The sequence below is a fragment of the Meriones unguiculatus genome, chromosome 17, assembly GCF_030254825.1.
Source record: "Meriones unguiculatus strain TT.TT164.6M chromosome 17, Bangor_MerUng_6.1, whole genome shotgun sequence".
Lineage (NCBI taxonomy): Eukaryota > Metazoa > Chordata > Mammalia > Rodentia > Muridae > Meriones > Meriones unguiculatus.
The window spans coordinates 11,888,767-11,903,306 of record NC_083364.1 but is presented as its reverse complement, the minus strand read 5'-3'; the positions used below and the strand labels follow the sequence as shown (position 1 = coordinate 11,903,306).

The window sequence follows — 14,540 nt, the reverse complement described above, 5'->3', positions numbered from 1 at the left end:
TTTCTTCACTGGCATTGTAGCCTACTTCTTTGGGATTTCAACATATACTGAGGACCAGCTTAGACAGCCAGCTTCGTAGAGTGAACAAACTTCGGGGATCTTGAAGGTGGTAGGGATTAAACCGTGGCCTTTGTTTATGCACGGCATATGCTCAGTAATTGCTGATCTACAACCTCCCTTCCTATATCCTATATTTTATCATTCGGGGCTCTTTGTATCCAAGGCAGACTGTGAAAGCCCTATACTGCTTAAGATGACCTTGAACTTGTGGTTCTCCTGCCTCTGCTTCCAGAGCGCTAGGAGAAGAGGCGTGCCCCATCACATGCAGTTGTGTGTGGTCTGGGAAGCAAACCCAGGGTTCTTATTGGCTGGACCATGCGTTCCACCAACTGATCTCCACTCCACTCTAACCCAGCTATGCTGCCCCACAACTCAACCCACACATGCTGACTTCTTTGAGAGAGCCTGCACACAGGCACACACACACATATGCACACACGTACACATGTGAACACAGACAAACACACACCAGAATCTACAGAAAAAAGAACACAAGGTTAAATGTCAAAAATGTCAAACTGTGTCCAGAACATGAAGTGGGGCTTGGAAAGGCAGCTGAGACGGCCATTCTTGACTGTCAACTGGATTCCAGTTATCTGGTATTATGTAAAACCCCAAAATGAAAAGGCACACCTGTGAGGGATTCCTTGCTTAATTTTAATCCGCATCTTTGAAGAGGGAAGCCGAGCCTCTAATCCAGGCAACACCTTCCGCTAGAAGCCTCTATAAAAGGTGCTGGAACTAGGGAGCTTTTGCCATTTGCCTGTTACTGCCTCACTGAGAAGAAGTCCATTCCTTCACTGTCCTTGCGGTCTACTTGTGTAGAATTCTAGCCTTTAGCCTTTACTGAAGATCAGCTGAGACATCCACACTCATGGACTGAAAATCTACTGGACTTTTGGACCTTCCATTCATAGGCAGCCATCTCTGGACTAGATGGACTTCAGCCTGTAAGTCATCTATCTAAACTCATCGATCTGTCTGTCTGTCTGTCTGTCTGTCTGTCTATCTATCTATCTATCTATCTATCTATTGTGTGTGTGTGTGTGTGTGTGTGTGTGTGTGTGTGTGTTCTGTTACTCTCGAGATCCCTGACTAAACCTGCCAGCCTTGTAATCAAGGGGAGCCCAGTTGTCCAGATGCTTTGGTTCTGCCCCTGCAGTTCTCTGCTCTGAGAAGCTCCTTTGGGTCAGAGAGGAAGGCAGGAAAGAGCTGAGACATGCGCTTTTCTCTGTGGTTTCTCTCTGCCCTCTTGTGGCCGTTGCCTGAATTTGCAGGGGAGAGGCATGGCCATTCCACCGTGATCCACTAGGATAAAATGCCACTCTCTTTGCTCACCTGGCAGGGTTTATTGCAGTTCATTATTTATTTGCATTGGGGGTGCGGCAACTGTTGGCTTGCCGCAGCACACGTGGAGGTCGGAGAATAATTCGGGTGACTGGGTTCTGTCTTTTATTTTGAGTGACTCAGGAATTGCCCTGAACTGGTCAGAGTTGCCAGGGAGCAGCTAACCGTGCTGAGCCATCTCCTTGGTCCTCCGTTCTGTTTGGCAACGATCAAATCATATATAATCTACAAAGCTTCGCCACTGATCAATCACATGTTATATGAGTTTTATGGAGATATGGTTATGTGTCTAGATTTTTGGGTGTGAGAAAAGCAGCTACAAGCAGGTTTAAACACATGGTTTGGTCTCTGTCTTTCAAGGTTTAAGGACATAGAAGCTTCTCAAACTATTTCTAAAAGCTTTTAGAAAGGATAACTATCTTTTCATTTATTACATTTTTTTCTAATTTTGTTTTGTACATTTTAGCAATGATTTTTACTTAGTTCTCCGGTACACTGTTTTTCTGGGGGGAAAAAGAGAAATAGGCTTAGTACAAATCCTAGCTTTTATTTTTTTAAGATTTATTTTTAATGTGTATGAGTGTTTTACTCTCACATATTTAAGAGCAGTGTGTGTATGTGTGTGTGTGTGTGTGTGTGTGCGTTTCCTGCTTAAAGCCAGAAGAGAGTGTCAGCTCCCCTGGCACTGGAGTTACAGGTGATTGTAAGCTGCAAAGACAGGGTTGGAAATCAATGTGTGGTCTTCTAGAAAAGCATCACTCTTCACCACGGAGCCATCTCTGCTGAGTCATCCTGAAAAGATCTGTCCAGCCAAGCAGTGGTGCTGCCGCTTTTAATCCCAGCACTTGGGGGTTTTTTACATTTATTTATTCATGATATGTGCTGAACTTCTGCTCCTCTGAGTTCTTACTGATCTTGGGTTTGCTTCAGCCAGCAGGAGTTCCAACAGGAATTCCAGGAATGAAAACAAGCTTTAAGACCCTAGACCTGGGCGATGGTGGGCAGGGCCTCCATTCACCAATGAATGTTGCCCTGGTGCATAAAACCACATCATAAACCACAGTTTTTTGTGGAAACTGGCCTTCCAGATCCTTGGTGACAGTGGAGGGAGGCACACAGTAGTCTTGCTTCTAACGTGTGTTGACTGCTGTCTTTGGCTGAAAGACTCTGACAATCATTGTGATTTCCACAATTTCAGGTTCTACAGAGGCTCCTTGTGCCCTAGAGCGATCCTTCTCCCTCAGTAGGGAAAAACAAAACTCAGAGTGGGAACTCCACAGACCTTTCTATAGGGGGACTGAGGAAATGCCACCCGAAAGACAAGATTAGAGAAGATCAGCTATGTGAGAAGTGTCCTTTGACACTGCGACCTCCTTCTGTCTTGGTGGCCTAACTGACCCCAGCGCCAAAGGAAACCTGTGTTCTTCCCCTGCGGTTTCTGACCGTGAACCACCTTATCTTGTGTGGATAAGACATCTCCCAGTAGACTAAGGTGCCTTCAGCCATCAAGAGGACAACCCAAGAACTCCCACAGAACGCCCAGCTGACCTGCACTTTGACTTGGACATCGGAAAGCTGTGTCATGGCCGGCAGCCAACAGCTGAGCAAAGACAATACAAGTAGTCCCTCTATAAGGCAGCCTTGCAAGCAGGCTAAAACGATAAGCCCTGAACAGCCAGAGAAAGGCCAGAAGAGGAAACGCCAAGAAGAGGAAGAGGATGATGTGTGCTCAGAAGAGCCAGTCCAGTCGTGGAAGAAGCTGCAACAGGAACAGCATGAAACAGAGCTTGGGGATGAAGAGCCTGACAAGAGCCGAATATGGTCACCCCAGGAAAAGGGTCCGTTACAGCTAATGGCCCCAGAGTGTGCCAAAGGCCCCCCAGAAGAGGCTGTGACTGAGGAGTCTGTGGGTGGAGGCCAGGGTCTCAAGCCCCCCCACAGCAACAGGGAGGAAGAAGTTGAGAAACACCACAATGAAAAGTGCCCAGTGCTGTTGGAACTCCTCCAACCTGACGTCCCCGTGAGCTCTGGCCCTCACAGCACTCACACAAGCACCATGGACACCTCCAAGACTCTCAAAGGTTGTGCTGAAGGGCAGAATCATGAATCGGAAACACCTCAAATCTGCACAGACAGTGTCAGCAATGGCATGCCCAGCAGCAAAGTGTCAACACCTGAGGTCAAGAAAAAGGCTCTTGAAGACCAAGAGAAGGGCAGAGGGCTGGACCGTGGTCCTGCTGTCACAGTGGACATGGAGAAAGAAATCAGCAGTGCGCTAGGCCCTGGGTCAAAAGATGAGATCTTGAGCTGTGCCTTCAAACTGCAAATGACTCGAGGAGACCTGTGGACCCTAAGGAACACCCAGTGGCTCAACGACAAAGTCATCAATTTTTACATGAATCTTCTCATGGAAAGAAATCAAAGTCAAGGCTACCCGGCACTTCACGCATTTAATACCTTCTTTTACACCAAGTTAAAGTCTGGTGGCTACAGGTCAGTCAGAAGATGGACCCGGGCAGTAAACATCTTTGCCAAGGAACTTCTCCTGGTCCCAGTTCACCTGGGCATGCACTGGAGCCTGGCGGTCACAGACTTAAGAAAGAAGAGTATTGTCTACATGGACTCCACGGGACAGAAGAGACCCGACATCCTTGAGCTGCTTTTCTGCTATCTGCGGGAGGAGAGCAAAGCGAGAAGGAACAGCGACCTGAGCCCTGTGGAGTGGAAGCAACACAGCATGTCGGCAGAGGAGATTCCTCAGCAGCTGAACGGGGGCGACTGCGGCGTGTTCGCCTGTAAATATGCAGATTACATTTCCAGGGGCCAGCCCATCACCTTCTCCCAGCAGCACATGCCTCTTTTCAGGAAGAAGATGGTGTGGGAGATCCTGCACAAGCGCTTACTGTAGCAGCGCCCCCTGGCGGCCACTGCGAGGCAGCTGCTCCGAGCTCTTTCCCAGGTGAGGCTAAGGACTGCAGGTACTGGGTGTGGAAGAGCCTTGAACAAGTTCTGAGTGTAAAGACTGTGGCCAGGACAGCCGCGGCTGCACAGACAAACCCTGTCGGGACAGAACAACAACAACAACAGAAGACACATGTGCCCACCGAAAGTTAGAAACTATCCGGACTGCACAGCGCATGCTCACAAGCACGCGGCTTTTGAGATTTATCTGTGACTGAGGTCGACGCTGGATTGAATTTTGCTGTTTTTGTTCACAAGTTTTAGCTAACTGGCAGTGGATGGCTTCTGGCGATTTTCGGCCTTTCGTTCTCGACTGCTTGTTTGCATTAGTTATTTCTGAAAGGAAGGCCACCAGTTGCCTGTCTCCTAGTGAATCTCCGGTTGCCTTCCGGTACTGTGTGCTACTACAGAAGCGTCGCAGTGTGCTGCTGTTCACGGGATCCGAGCAATCCAGGAGAAGTAAGAAACACGCCGGGGACATCTCAAGATACTTCCCAGCCTGGAAGTAAAGACATCTATTTTATTCTCGGGAGAGGAGTAACTAATGCTAGATGTGCATTGTAAACCCGGGACTCCTTGAAGCCTCACCCTGCTGAGGGCTGTACTAAACTGTTTATTCCAAAAAAATAAATAAATATATATTTATATATATATATATATGTAAATAAACAAATATTTATATATAAATAAAAATATATTTTATATATTATATATATAAATATATATATTCTTAAGCTATTTTTGAAGATGTTTTCTTTGTATATATTAAGCTGAAATTTAATATGTCATGTTAATATTTATATTCTGTCACCTTAGCCCCACTATTGGTATAAACTTAATATATTTAGTGTGAATATTGCCAACTACATGATAATCTATTTTTATACAGGAAACTTTAATTTTTTATTAGCAGTAAATCTTACATTTGTGTTGTTATTCAATAAAGTTTACATTTAATAAAGTTTGGAGTTTTTTGAACATACTTTGCAAGATCCTGTGCCTGCTGTTCCTTGCATGGTGTAGTGAGGTTGTCCGAGAGAACTGGAAAGCAGATGTCCAAGACAAGATCCAACAGGGTAAACCGGAACCTGTTCATACATCTGCATGCTGAGATTGCTCTCATTCCAAACCTCTGAGGTGAAGACAGGGCACTTTAGCCAAGACCTGTCCTCATCCTGGGAGAAGCTCAATATCGCAGCCAGGGCTGCCTTGAAAAACCAAACAGAACAACCAAAACAAAAAATATGTGATATCAAGACTTCAAAAATTCAAAGATTTAACATAGTAATCAATGGAGTTCTGATACCTAAAATTACTTCTCATCATGTTAAAACCACCTCTGTCCAGACCTCTGGACAAAGAAAAGAATGTTGATGTTTTTAACCCCAGATAATTTTTTTTTTAAATCCCCAAGCTTTTATTATGACTTAAAAGTAGAAGGCTCCAGAAGTTCCTCTTTTGTAACTTAAAAGAATTCATGTGAGCCTCACGGAGTTTGCAACTTGCATCTTTCTACCTGTCACAGGTCAATTGAGCTACAATCAACAGACTAAGATTCCCCAACTTTTGCCTGTTCCTGATGGAATATGTGTGTGTGTGTGTGAGGGTTGGGGGTGGGGGCTCCAATTGTAAGAGTTTCCTTTAAGTTCCTTAACTTTAGCTTTTGTCCCTAGTCTGAATATGTCTCGGCAGATTTGCACCCACCTGACAGTCACCACCCAGGAACCAGAATCAGAAAACAAACCACTCCAAAAGTGATCTACAGCACCCAAGCCCCAGGCAGTCCACAAAAGTGGAGAGCCTGATGTGCTCCAGTCCAGCTGCCATGATTGCTTCCTTTCTTTTACCTTGATCAGGAAACCAGATGCTTCTGATGAGTGAGTGCCCCATTTCCTGAATGAATCCCCTCCCAGGCTTTGGTTAACATTCCAGCCTTCCTGGGCCCCTACAATGGCATCCTGATTTCAGTTGAGGCCCATTTACAAAATCATCTATGTCACCCCTTATCCTCAACAAAAGATTGAAAAGGTTCAGTCCAAAGGAAACTCTCTGGCAAGGAAGACAAATGGCTACTTGGAGTGCCTACCCAACAAACCAGGCTGGCTCATATTGACCTCCAGGCTCCCTTGTTTGAAAAAAAAAAAAAAAAAAAAAAAAGAAAGGTACCTGTAAAACCCAACTAGATCAAGATCCATCAGCATGTTGATCCATTAGATGAAGCAGTTTTGCAACATGATAGAGCACTCACCATACTCTGTGCAGAACAAGGATGTGATTGTGTGGCTGTAAGAGAAAATGTTGTTCTATGCAAACCACTCAGCAATCATTAGAGATTCCTGTACTCTCAGAAAAACAAAAACAAAAACAAGCAAACAAACAAACCCTGTACACTGCAGACAAAAAAATGACCCAGAACAGGGGAAGCCCATGGTTGCCATTCTCATTTCCTTGTTTTTCCAGGTGATAACTCTGTCTTCAGCTATTGCAGAACACCAGACCCTTCTGTTTCTGCTGATCATCGCTGGCTTGTGCATCATAAATGTCTTAACTAGATACAGAAATTTTGGTCTCGGTGCCAGTATACTGATATTTATTAAATCCCAGTGTGAACAGGTGTTAGGCCCACCGCGAGCCCAATTACCAGAGAGACAGATGAAGGTAACTTGGAGATGGATTGCCACAAACGGAAGAGATTTATTCAGGCCAGTGAGTGATGGGGCTGCTTTCCAAATCATCAGGGAACAGCCCCGAGAGAAAAAGGCATGGGGTTTTTAAAGGAAAAAGCAAGGGAGGCGTGGGGGTGGCAAGCTTGGCAGTGCAGGATTGGGTGAATGGGGTTATGGGTAGTTGACTTTTAATATCATCGGTTCGTTTTAGGCACCCACGTCCAGTCAGGCCTGCCCCCGACATCTGGTGGATATCTGATCTTCAAGTTACACCCAGAATGTCCTGGATGGGGAGCTGTGGCCATCTGGACCCGTTGCCAGGCACCCTATCTCATACTGCAGGCCTGGACATTCTTCTGCAGCAGGGTGGGTCTTGTCCCCATTCACCCACTTCTCCTTTTTCCTTGTCCTTCTGCTTTCTGGAAAACTACCGGGAGAACTTAGTTTAATTAATATGGGGTATAGAATTCATAAAGAAACCTGTAAAGCTAGCCTGTTCCTTTCACAGATACACACCACAGGGTCAAGAACTTGACTCAGGATACAACTTAAGTGGGGGATGGAAGTGATGGTGAACATTATGTTTAAAGTTACTGTGCTTAAGAGAACTATCAAACAAAAAGCATGTCTAGCCTGTAAGTCCTACTTGTCCAAGGACAGAGGAGGTCTCAGAATGCTAGGCGTTGTTCTTGTGATTGCCTGGTCTTGTTCATGGAGGATACAGACAGTGTGTGGTCACTCCTGTGGACAAGCTTGCTTGCCCTTGACTGCACCTAGATGGAGGTGTCTGAGGACATGCAGGCAGGAAGTCTGCCAGTGTTCCTGCCTCTAGGTGCACAAAGCCAGGATGGGCACAGCCTGTGAGCCTTTATAAACGCATGAGTAATGAACCTTGGGACTGCATCTTGAGAGCACTCTAAGGCACAGTCTTCACACCGTGGGTATCTGGTGCTAGCATCTGAATGAAGTCTCTTCTTTGTTAAAATTTTAATAAATAGATAAACAAATAAAAACATTTTATTTTCTGAAAGTAAGGAGATCTGTCTTTTTGGAAGTTGAGTGAAGTATTTCCAAACGTACATTTTCAACACAGGTATCTTTTAATCTAAGTCTCAGCCATATTTTAAGTGCTGTACCGAACTGTTTATTCGAAAAAGGGTACTCAACTTAAAGCTACTTTAACATTTTTGGTACAGGTTAAACTGAAATTAATTTGTTACTCATTAAGAGTATTATTCCCCTTCACATCCTCACTGTGATTTAGTATTTAGCCTCAATAGTTCCAGTTTCAAAATAATCAGTTTTACATGTAATAGTTTAACCTTTTCTGTTCATTGCATAATTTATAATGGTATTATGAAGTCTTTATTTTATAAAGTCCAGAGATGTCCAGAACATACTTTATAAGATTATGCTCCCACTGTTGCTTTTATGATGCATTCAAGATTTTCTGACACAACCTAGGGAGCAGATAGCTAGGGGATAACCCATCAGCATTCCTGTCATTCAAGCATCCTACATCACGTTCTCATTACAGCACATAAGGGCTTTGTCGCCTGAAGTTCTCCAATCTTCCACATTTCTTCTGCAACTCACTTCCAAAGTATTAAGAATCACATGGTCAGGGTATTGTAACAACAGCCCAACTCCCAGTACCAATTTTCCGTATTAGTTCCTTTTCTTGTTTACTATGAAAAAATATTTTGACAAAGCAAGGAGAGAGTTCATTCTGTATTCCACAATTCAAGGGTATAGTTGATATATAAATATAGGAAGACCTAGTTGGTAGCTGGAGCTCAAGCAGTTGATCACATTGTCAACTGGGATCAGAATAAGTTCCTTTGTGAAGAGGTTTAGTGCCTGCATCCATCTTTTGACTAACCTGTAGCCCCTGCTCCATTTTTAATTGGATTATTTGCTTATTTTGTTATCTAGTTTCTTGAGTTCTTTACATATTTTGGATATTAGTCTTCCATCAGATGTGGAGTTGTTAAAAATCTTTTTGCATTCTGTAGGGTGCTAATTTAATTGATAGTGTCCTTTGTATTACAGAAGTTTTCCAGTTTCATGAGGTCCCATTTATCCTATTGCCTGTGCGATTGGTGTTCTGTTCAGAAATTCATCTCCTGTGCCAGTAAGTACAGAGCTGTTGCCTGCTTTTTCTTCTATCTGGTTCAGTGTATCTGATTTTATGTTGGTCTGGACAAGTTGTGAAAGGTATTTACTTGAATAATAGTACTATTGAACTTTTAGCATGATTTCAGCAGAACCCGTTGTAAAAGATTTTAGATCACCTTTTAAATTCCCTCAAGCTCCCCCAAAAATCCTCATGGAAACAAGTTTTTTATTTTTTTTTTCTGACTGCAATAACCAGTGTTTTAACATATGATGCTGTTTCCCTAAAGTTTGCAATTTCTAATATTGGTATAGAAAATAGAACATGTTATCAAGTGCAATGTTTTGGGACTATATACATTGTGTACTAGCCACAACTTGCTAATTCACATACAAATCACCTCAGAGTTGATACAGTTTGTGAAAGCACATAACATCCACTCAGGCACCTTTCAATTATATTAAAATAATTTCCATGTTGTATAGTAGAGCCATTAAATTCATTGACATTATATAACTTTGTACCATTGTTCAGCATATATCCTGCTACTGACATGACCAGATGTCAGCCCTAGTAAATAGTACTCTATCAGTTAGTTCTTTATTTTAATGTGTCATATGCACTTGTGTGCATGGATGTCAGAAGAACATGTCAGGACCTACTGAGCAATACTTACAGATGGCTGAGTGTGTGCCATGCATGCTGGGCACTGAACTCAGGCTATATGCAAGAATAGTGAGCACTTTCAAACACTGAGCCAGCACTCCAGCACCTAAAGTGGGTTAAAGTCAGTGAGCACAGTCAGTAAATGCTGGCTTCTTGATCTCGGTAGAACTGAACCTGAGTCACCTGTCTATCTATCCATCCATCCACCAATCTATCTATCCACCTATTTGATGTGTTTGTGTGTGCATGCTGGTGGGGTGGTCACATGACAGCACATGAGACTCACTTCTCTCCTACCGTGTGGTTTCTGGGGGACTGAACTTAGCTCATCAGCCTTGGCAGTAAGCACCTTTAACCACTTAAGTATCTTGCCAGGTCAGCCTCAGGAAAATATCGCCATTTCTTTGATCTTGTATACAGCAGTAGCCAAAAAGGAGAACATTTGGTCCCTTCTGTGAAACTGAGTTGATGGAGCCACCTTATCAAGTGCTGTACATATTCACACTTAAGAACACACACTTACAGTTAGGTATGATTAACCTTTATTATTTATAAAAAATGAGCTTTCTAAAATATTAGTAAATTTCCACTTTAGTTCTGTTTTGAAGTGTTGGTACCAGTGAAGTAACATTTTTCTTCTTTGAAACTTTTCTGGTAAAGTTACAGTCTTCTCCTTTTCTAAAATGGCAGGAAGCTCCTTCCAGTCCTTGATGAAGATAAAGGGGGCACCCATGGCCTTGAGTAACTGCAGAGGAGTGCTGTGGTGACTGGACATGTTTCCACAGTGGCCAGCTGTCATCACATCTTCTACCACAGGAATGGAGCCAAACGAGCAGGCCTCATATATTCTGTAACACTCTGTGTTCACTCCTACAGGACACAAAGTGAGGTCACTCTGAAGCAAAGCATCTTGGTAATTCTTAAGACTTTCATTTGTCTCCTGAGGCTGCCACCTAGGAAATTAAACAAACAACAAAGAAATCCCTGTAAGGTTTTACTTTCCTATGGCATCTTTTTTGAAGCAAATCTTTTAATGTCAGTTATCAAAAATGTGAACACATCATAGAGATGATAAATATGAGAGGCATTGAAAATGTTGGACCAAACACATTTCTTAAAACTTCTTGAAGGCTTGGGGGTGTGGGTATAGCCCAGCTGCTAGAACTCAGACCTAGTATTGATCATCATCTATCCATAAACTGGGTATATAATTCCCTAATTCTACAAGTTGGGAGGCATAGGAAGAATCAGGAGTTTAACATCATCCTGGGCTAAATACCGAGTTTGAGGCCAGCCTGTGCTACATGAGACTGCCTAAAACAAGTTTTTTGTTTTGAACATTTGAAAATAATCTGAACATTTTATTGCTGTATATTTAAAAATACCCGGTGATCAATCTTCGAATGGGTGTATTCATTCAATCTTATTTCCCTAGTGCTGTGTCCTCTTATCTTACTCTGATGCAGCTGTGCTGTATCCAGTGGTGGGCATTAGGTCTTTGAGTTAAGTCAGGACATATTCTAGAAAGTCTAAAGCCCTGTGAGGAAAAGCACAGAGGGGCTTCTGGAGTGACAGGGCTGCATTTTCCTATGGGTGATTACTGAATGTTTCACTGTCAAGGGCTCAGAATCAAGAGCTGTATGTGAACAGGCAGGCTAGTGCAGACGTGGGGAAGAGTAGAGAATAAACAAAGATGAAGGTCATGCTTGTGCTTGGTATGCCCAAGAACTGGTAGGGAGGCCAGCAAGGTGGAAGTAGAGGAACTGAGGTGAGCAGTCAAAAACTATAACGTCTGCTCACAGAAGACTGACCTGTAGTGTTCTGATGAGGGAACGACATAAGCAATAAACATTTTAACAATCAATCTGGCTGTGGTCTTAAGAATGGAATGAGAATGGAATGAGAATGGCAGCTGGGCTCCAGCACCAAAGGACTTGTTTTTCTGTGTACTGCACATGAGGTTAGACTGTGATTTTTTTTGAAGCGAGGAAGTGGGGGGGGGGGCTAGGACTCACCGCTGAGCCCTCGGGGTCTGAAACACAGTTCTGGGCTGCCCTGATGGCATGTGGATCTGACAAAGGAGCCGGTGTACAGAGAAGCTCCAGAATGCCCAGCGCAAGGGAGCCCTCCTGTGCCGGGCAGAGCACTGGGAGCCTTTTAAGCAGAGAAGTACCCTGATGAGATTGGTGTCCTGTAATGATAACTGGCAGAGAAAGGATGGGTCAGCCTGGGGAGAGCAAGAGCTGACACAGGCAGCCTGAGGGGGTCACAATCAAAGTTACATGTAAGTGGGATCCATTTAAATGGAACTGGAATTCTTCATTTCATATTTTTCTAAGGTAATGCGAATACCCCATTTTTTAAAAAGATTTATTTATTTATCTATTATGCAGTAATCTGCCTGCATGTGTGTCAGCGGGCCAGAAGAGGGCACCAGATCTCATGATAGATGGTTGTGAGCCACCATGTGATTGCTGGGAATTGAACTCAGGACCTTTAGAAAAGCAGCCAGTGCTCTTGAACTCGGAGCCATCTCTCTAGCCTGGACCTGGGATTCCTATCACCCATGGTGCTGTTGGTGTTTATTCCGTATTTGTACCTGAGAAAAGCAATGTGAGAGAAGAGACTGAACTACTAGAGAGGAATTGTTGCCTGAGCCCAGAACGGAGTTGGAGGTACAGAGGGCTCAGGGGTGAATCCTAGCTCTGCTGCTAAATAGTATATTAAAAAAAAAAATCACTATCTACCTAGGCCTCAGTTTCCTCATCTTTAAAATGTGTTAGTTCTTAGATCCCTGGAATGGAATAACCTCTTATTGAGATGATTATTTAGAATTGCTTAACAGAAGGGCCTCTGGCTTAGGCCTTGTCTTAGTCACTCTTCTGTTGCTGTAAAGAGACACCATGACCAAGGCAGCTTACAAAAGAAAGCCTTTCCCCGGGGGCTTGCTCACAGGTTCGGAGGGTGAGTCCATGACCACCACAGTGTCACACAGGGTGGCAGGCAGTTATGGGGGTGGAGCGGCAGTGAGGGCTTCCATACTGAGACAGCAACGGAGAGACAAACAAACAGAAAGAGGCCTAACACTCAAACAGCAGAGCCTATGGGGACAAACCCAAACCACCTTGGGCCTATAGTTGAAGCATCTAGAGGCTAAGAAAGGAGGGGTGCTTTCTCCCGTGGGTTGAGAACAGCATAGGTGCCACAGGAAGCATCAGCCTACAGCCTCAGCCTCTTGCTGTTCCTGTTGAGAGAGATGCTGTGTGGCTCAGCTGCCCTCAAACTCATGGTGCCTCCTCTCCTCGACCACCACACTGAGCTTCAACAAACTTTAACAGGAAACATTTTAAAAATGAGAGACAATGCCTTACCCACGCTTGATTTCACCAGGGTCTCTGTAATGCAAATTTACCTGGAAGTTGTGTTAAGGTATCCCATGAGAAACAGCACAAGAGATAACGGGTTTTATTCTGCATTCCAGTCCATCCTGGGGAAGGGATTTCAGGGGAAACCTGGGGTATTTTGTTCGATCTTGAGAGAATTAAATGCTCATAGTCAGTTTTGCTTAGCTTTTTATTCAGTCCAGGAGCGCAGCCTATGGAATAGAGCCCCACACAAGGTTAAGGTGGGTTTTCCCAGGTAGGTAATCCCTCACAGTCATGCCTACAGGTTTGTCTCCGGATGCCTCTGGACCCCCACAAGTTGACAACATTAACTACCACTGTGTTCACTCAGCAATCCATACGACATGTTGAGTGTTCGTGGCTTAACATTTCCACGTTTGGGGATTACTCGCTAAAGTGAGCATTTTGCACACATTCTAACAAGAACCCCACAAGATGACACCAATATTGCCCTAATATTCCTAAATGGAATCTGGAGGCTAAAGATTCTGTAAATCAGACATAACGAGGATGTAATCCCAGCACACATCTTCATGAGCCCGGATTGACTCTTGCTTCCTGCTGTCTGCTCTTTCCTGTGGACCTGTAACACCTTGCCACTGGGAAGCAGGTTCAGGCACGCAAGATGAGTACTTCTGATAACCTGTGTCGGAGGTCTGTCTTCCCCTCCTTTTGCTCGCATCCCAGACTTGGGAAACCATCATTGTATTCTTCTCTTCCATGAACCAGAGATTTTCAGATTATATTATCTCACAGAGGTGAGATAATACAACATTTATCAGGTTTATTTCACTTGACATACCTTATCCATGTTCAGCCATAATTTTTCTTCATATGAAAATTCTTCCATTGTGTGCATGTCATGTAAGATGAGTAATCTTGGGTTGTCAACTTGATCACATCTGGAATCAACTAAAACTCAAGCACCTGGGCACATCTGTCAGGAATTTTCTTTCCTTTTTTTTTTTTTTTTAATTTTTTTTTTTTTAGTTTAGAACCTTCTTTTTTTTCTTTTTTTTAACTTTCTAAAAAGATTTTTGAAATTATACTATAATTACATTTCTCCCTTCCATTTCCTCCCTCCACACCCTGGCATTTCCCCTCCCACTCTGCTTCAGATCCATGGCCTCCTCTCCTTTCATTAATTGTTATGGCATTGCAAATATGTATATCAGTATGCATAATCCCAAATATAACCTGCTAAGTCCATAAAACGTTGCTGGTGTGAGGAGCTTCCAGGAGGCTGTTCTGCACTGGGCATCTAATCGGTTTGCCCTCCATGAAGCTGGCCCCCTTCAGACGGGATTTTCCTGGACTGGG

The 14,540-nt window shown here is 43.8% G+C and overlaps 1 protein-coding gene across 1 annotated transcript; it reads left to right on the top strand.

Moving 5' to 3' along the window:
• Window positions 1-3,595: 3,595 nt before the first annotated feature.
• On the top strand, window positions 3,596-4,315 carry LOC132648696 (sentrin-specific protease 2-like; the record flags this gene model as incomplete). The annotated part of the gene is made up of 1 exon (XM_060370908.1): window positions 3,596-4,315. A coding segment is annotated over one exon (720 nt), but the record flags the coding sequence as incomplete, so codon positions are not given.
• Window positions 4,316-14,540: the final 10,225 nt, after the last annotated feature.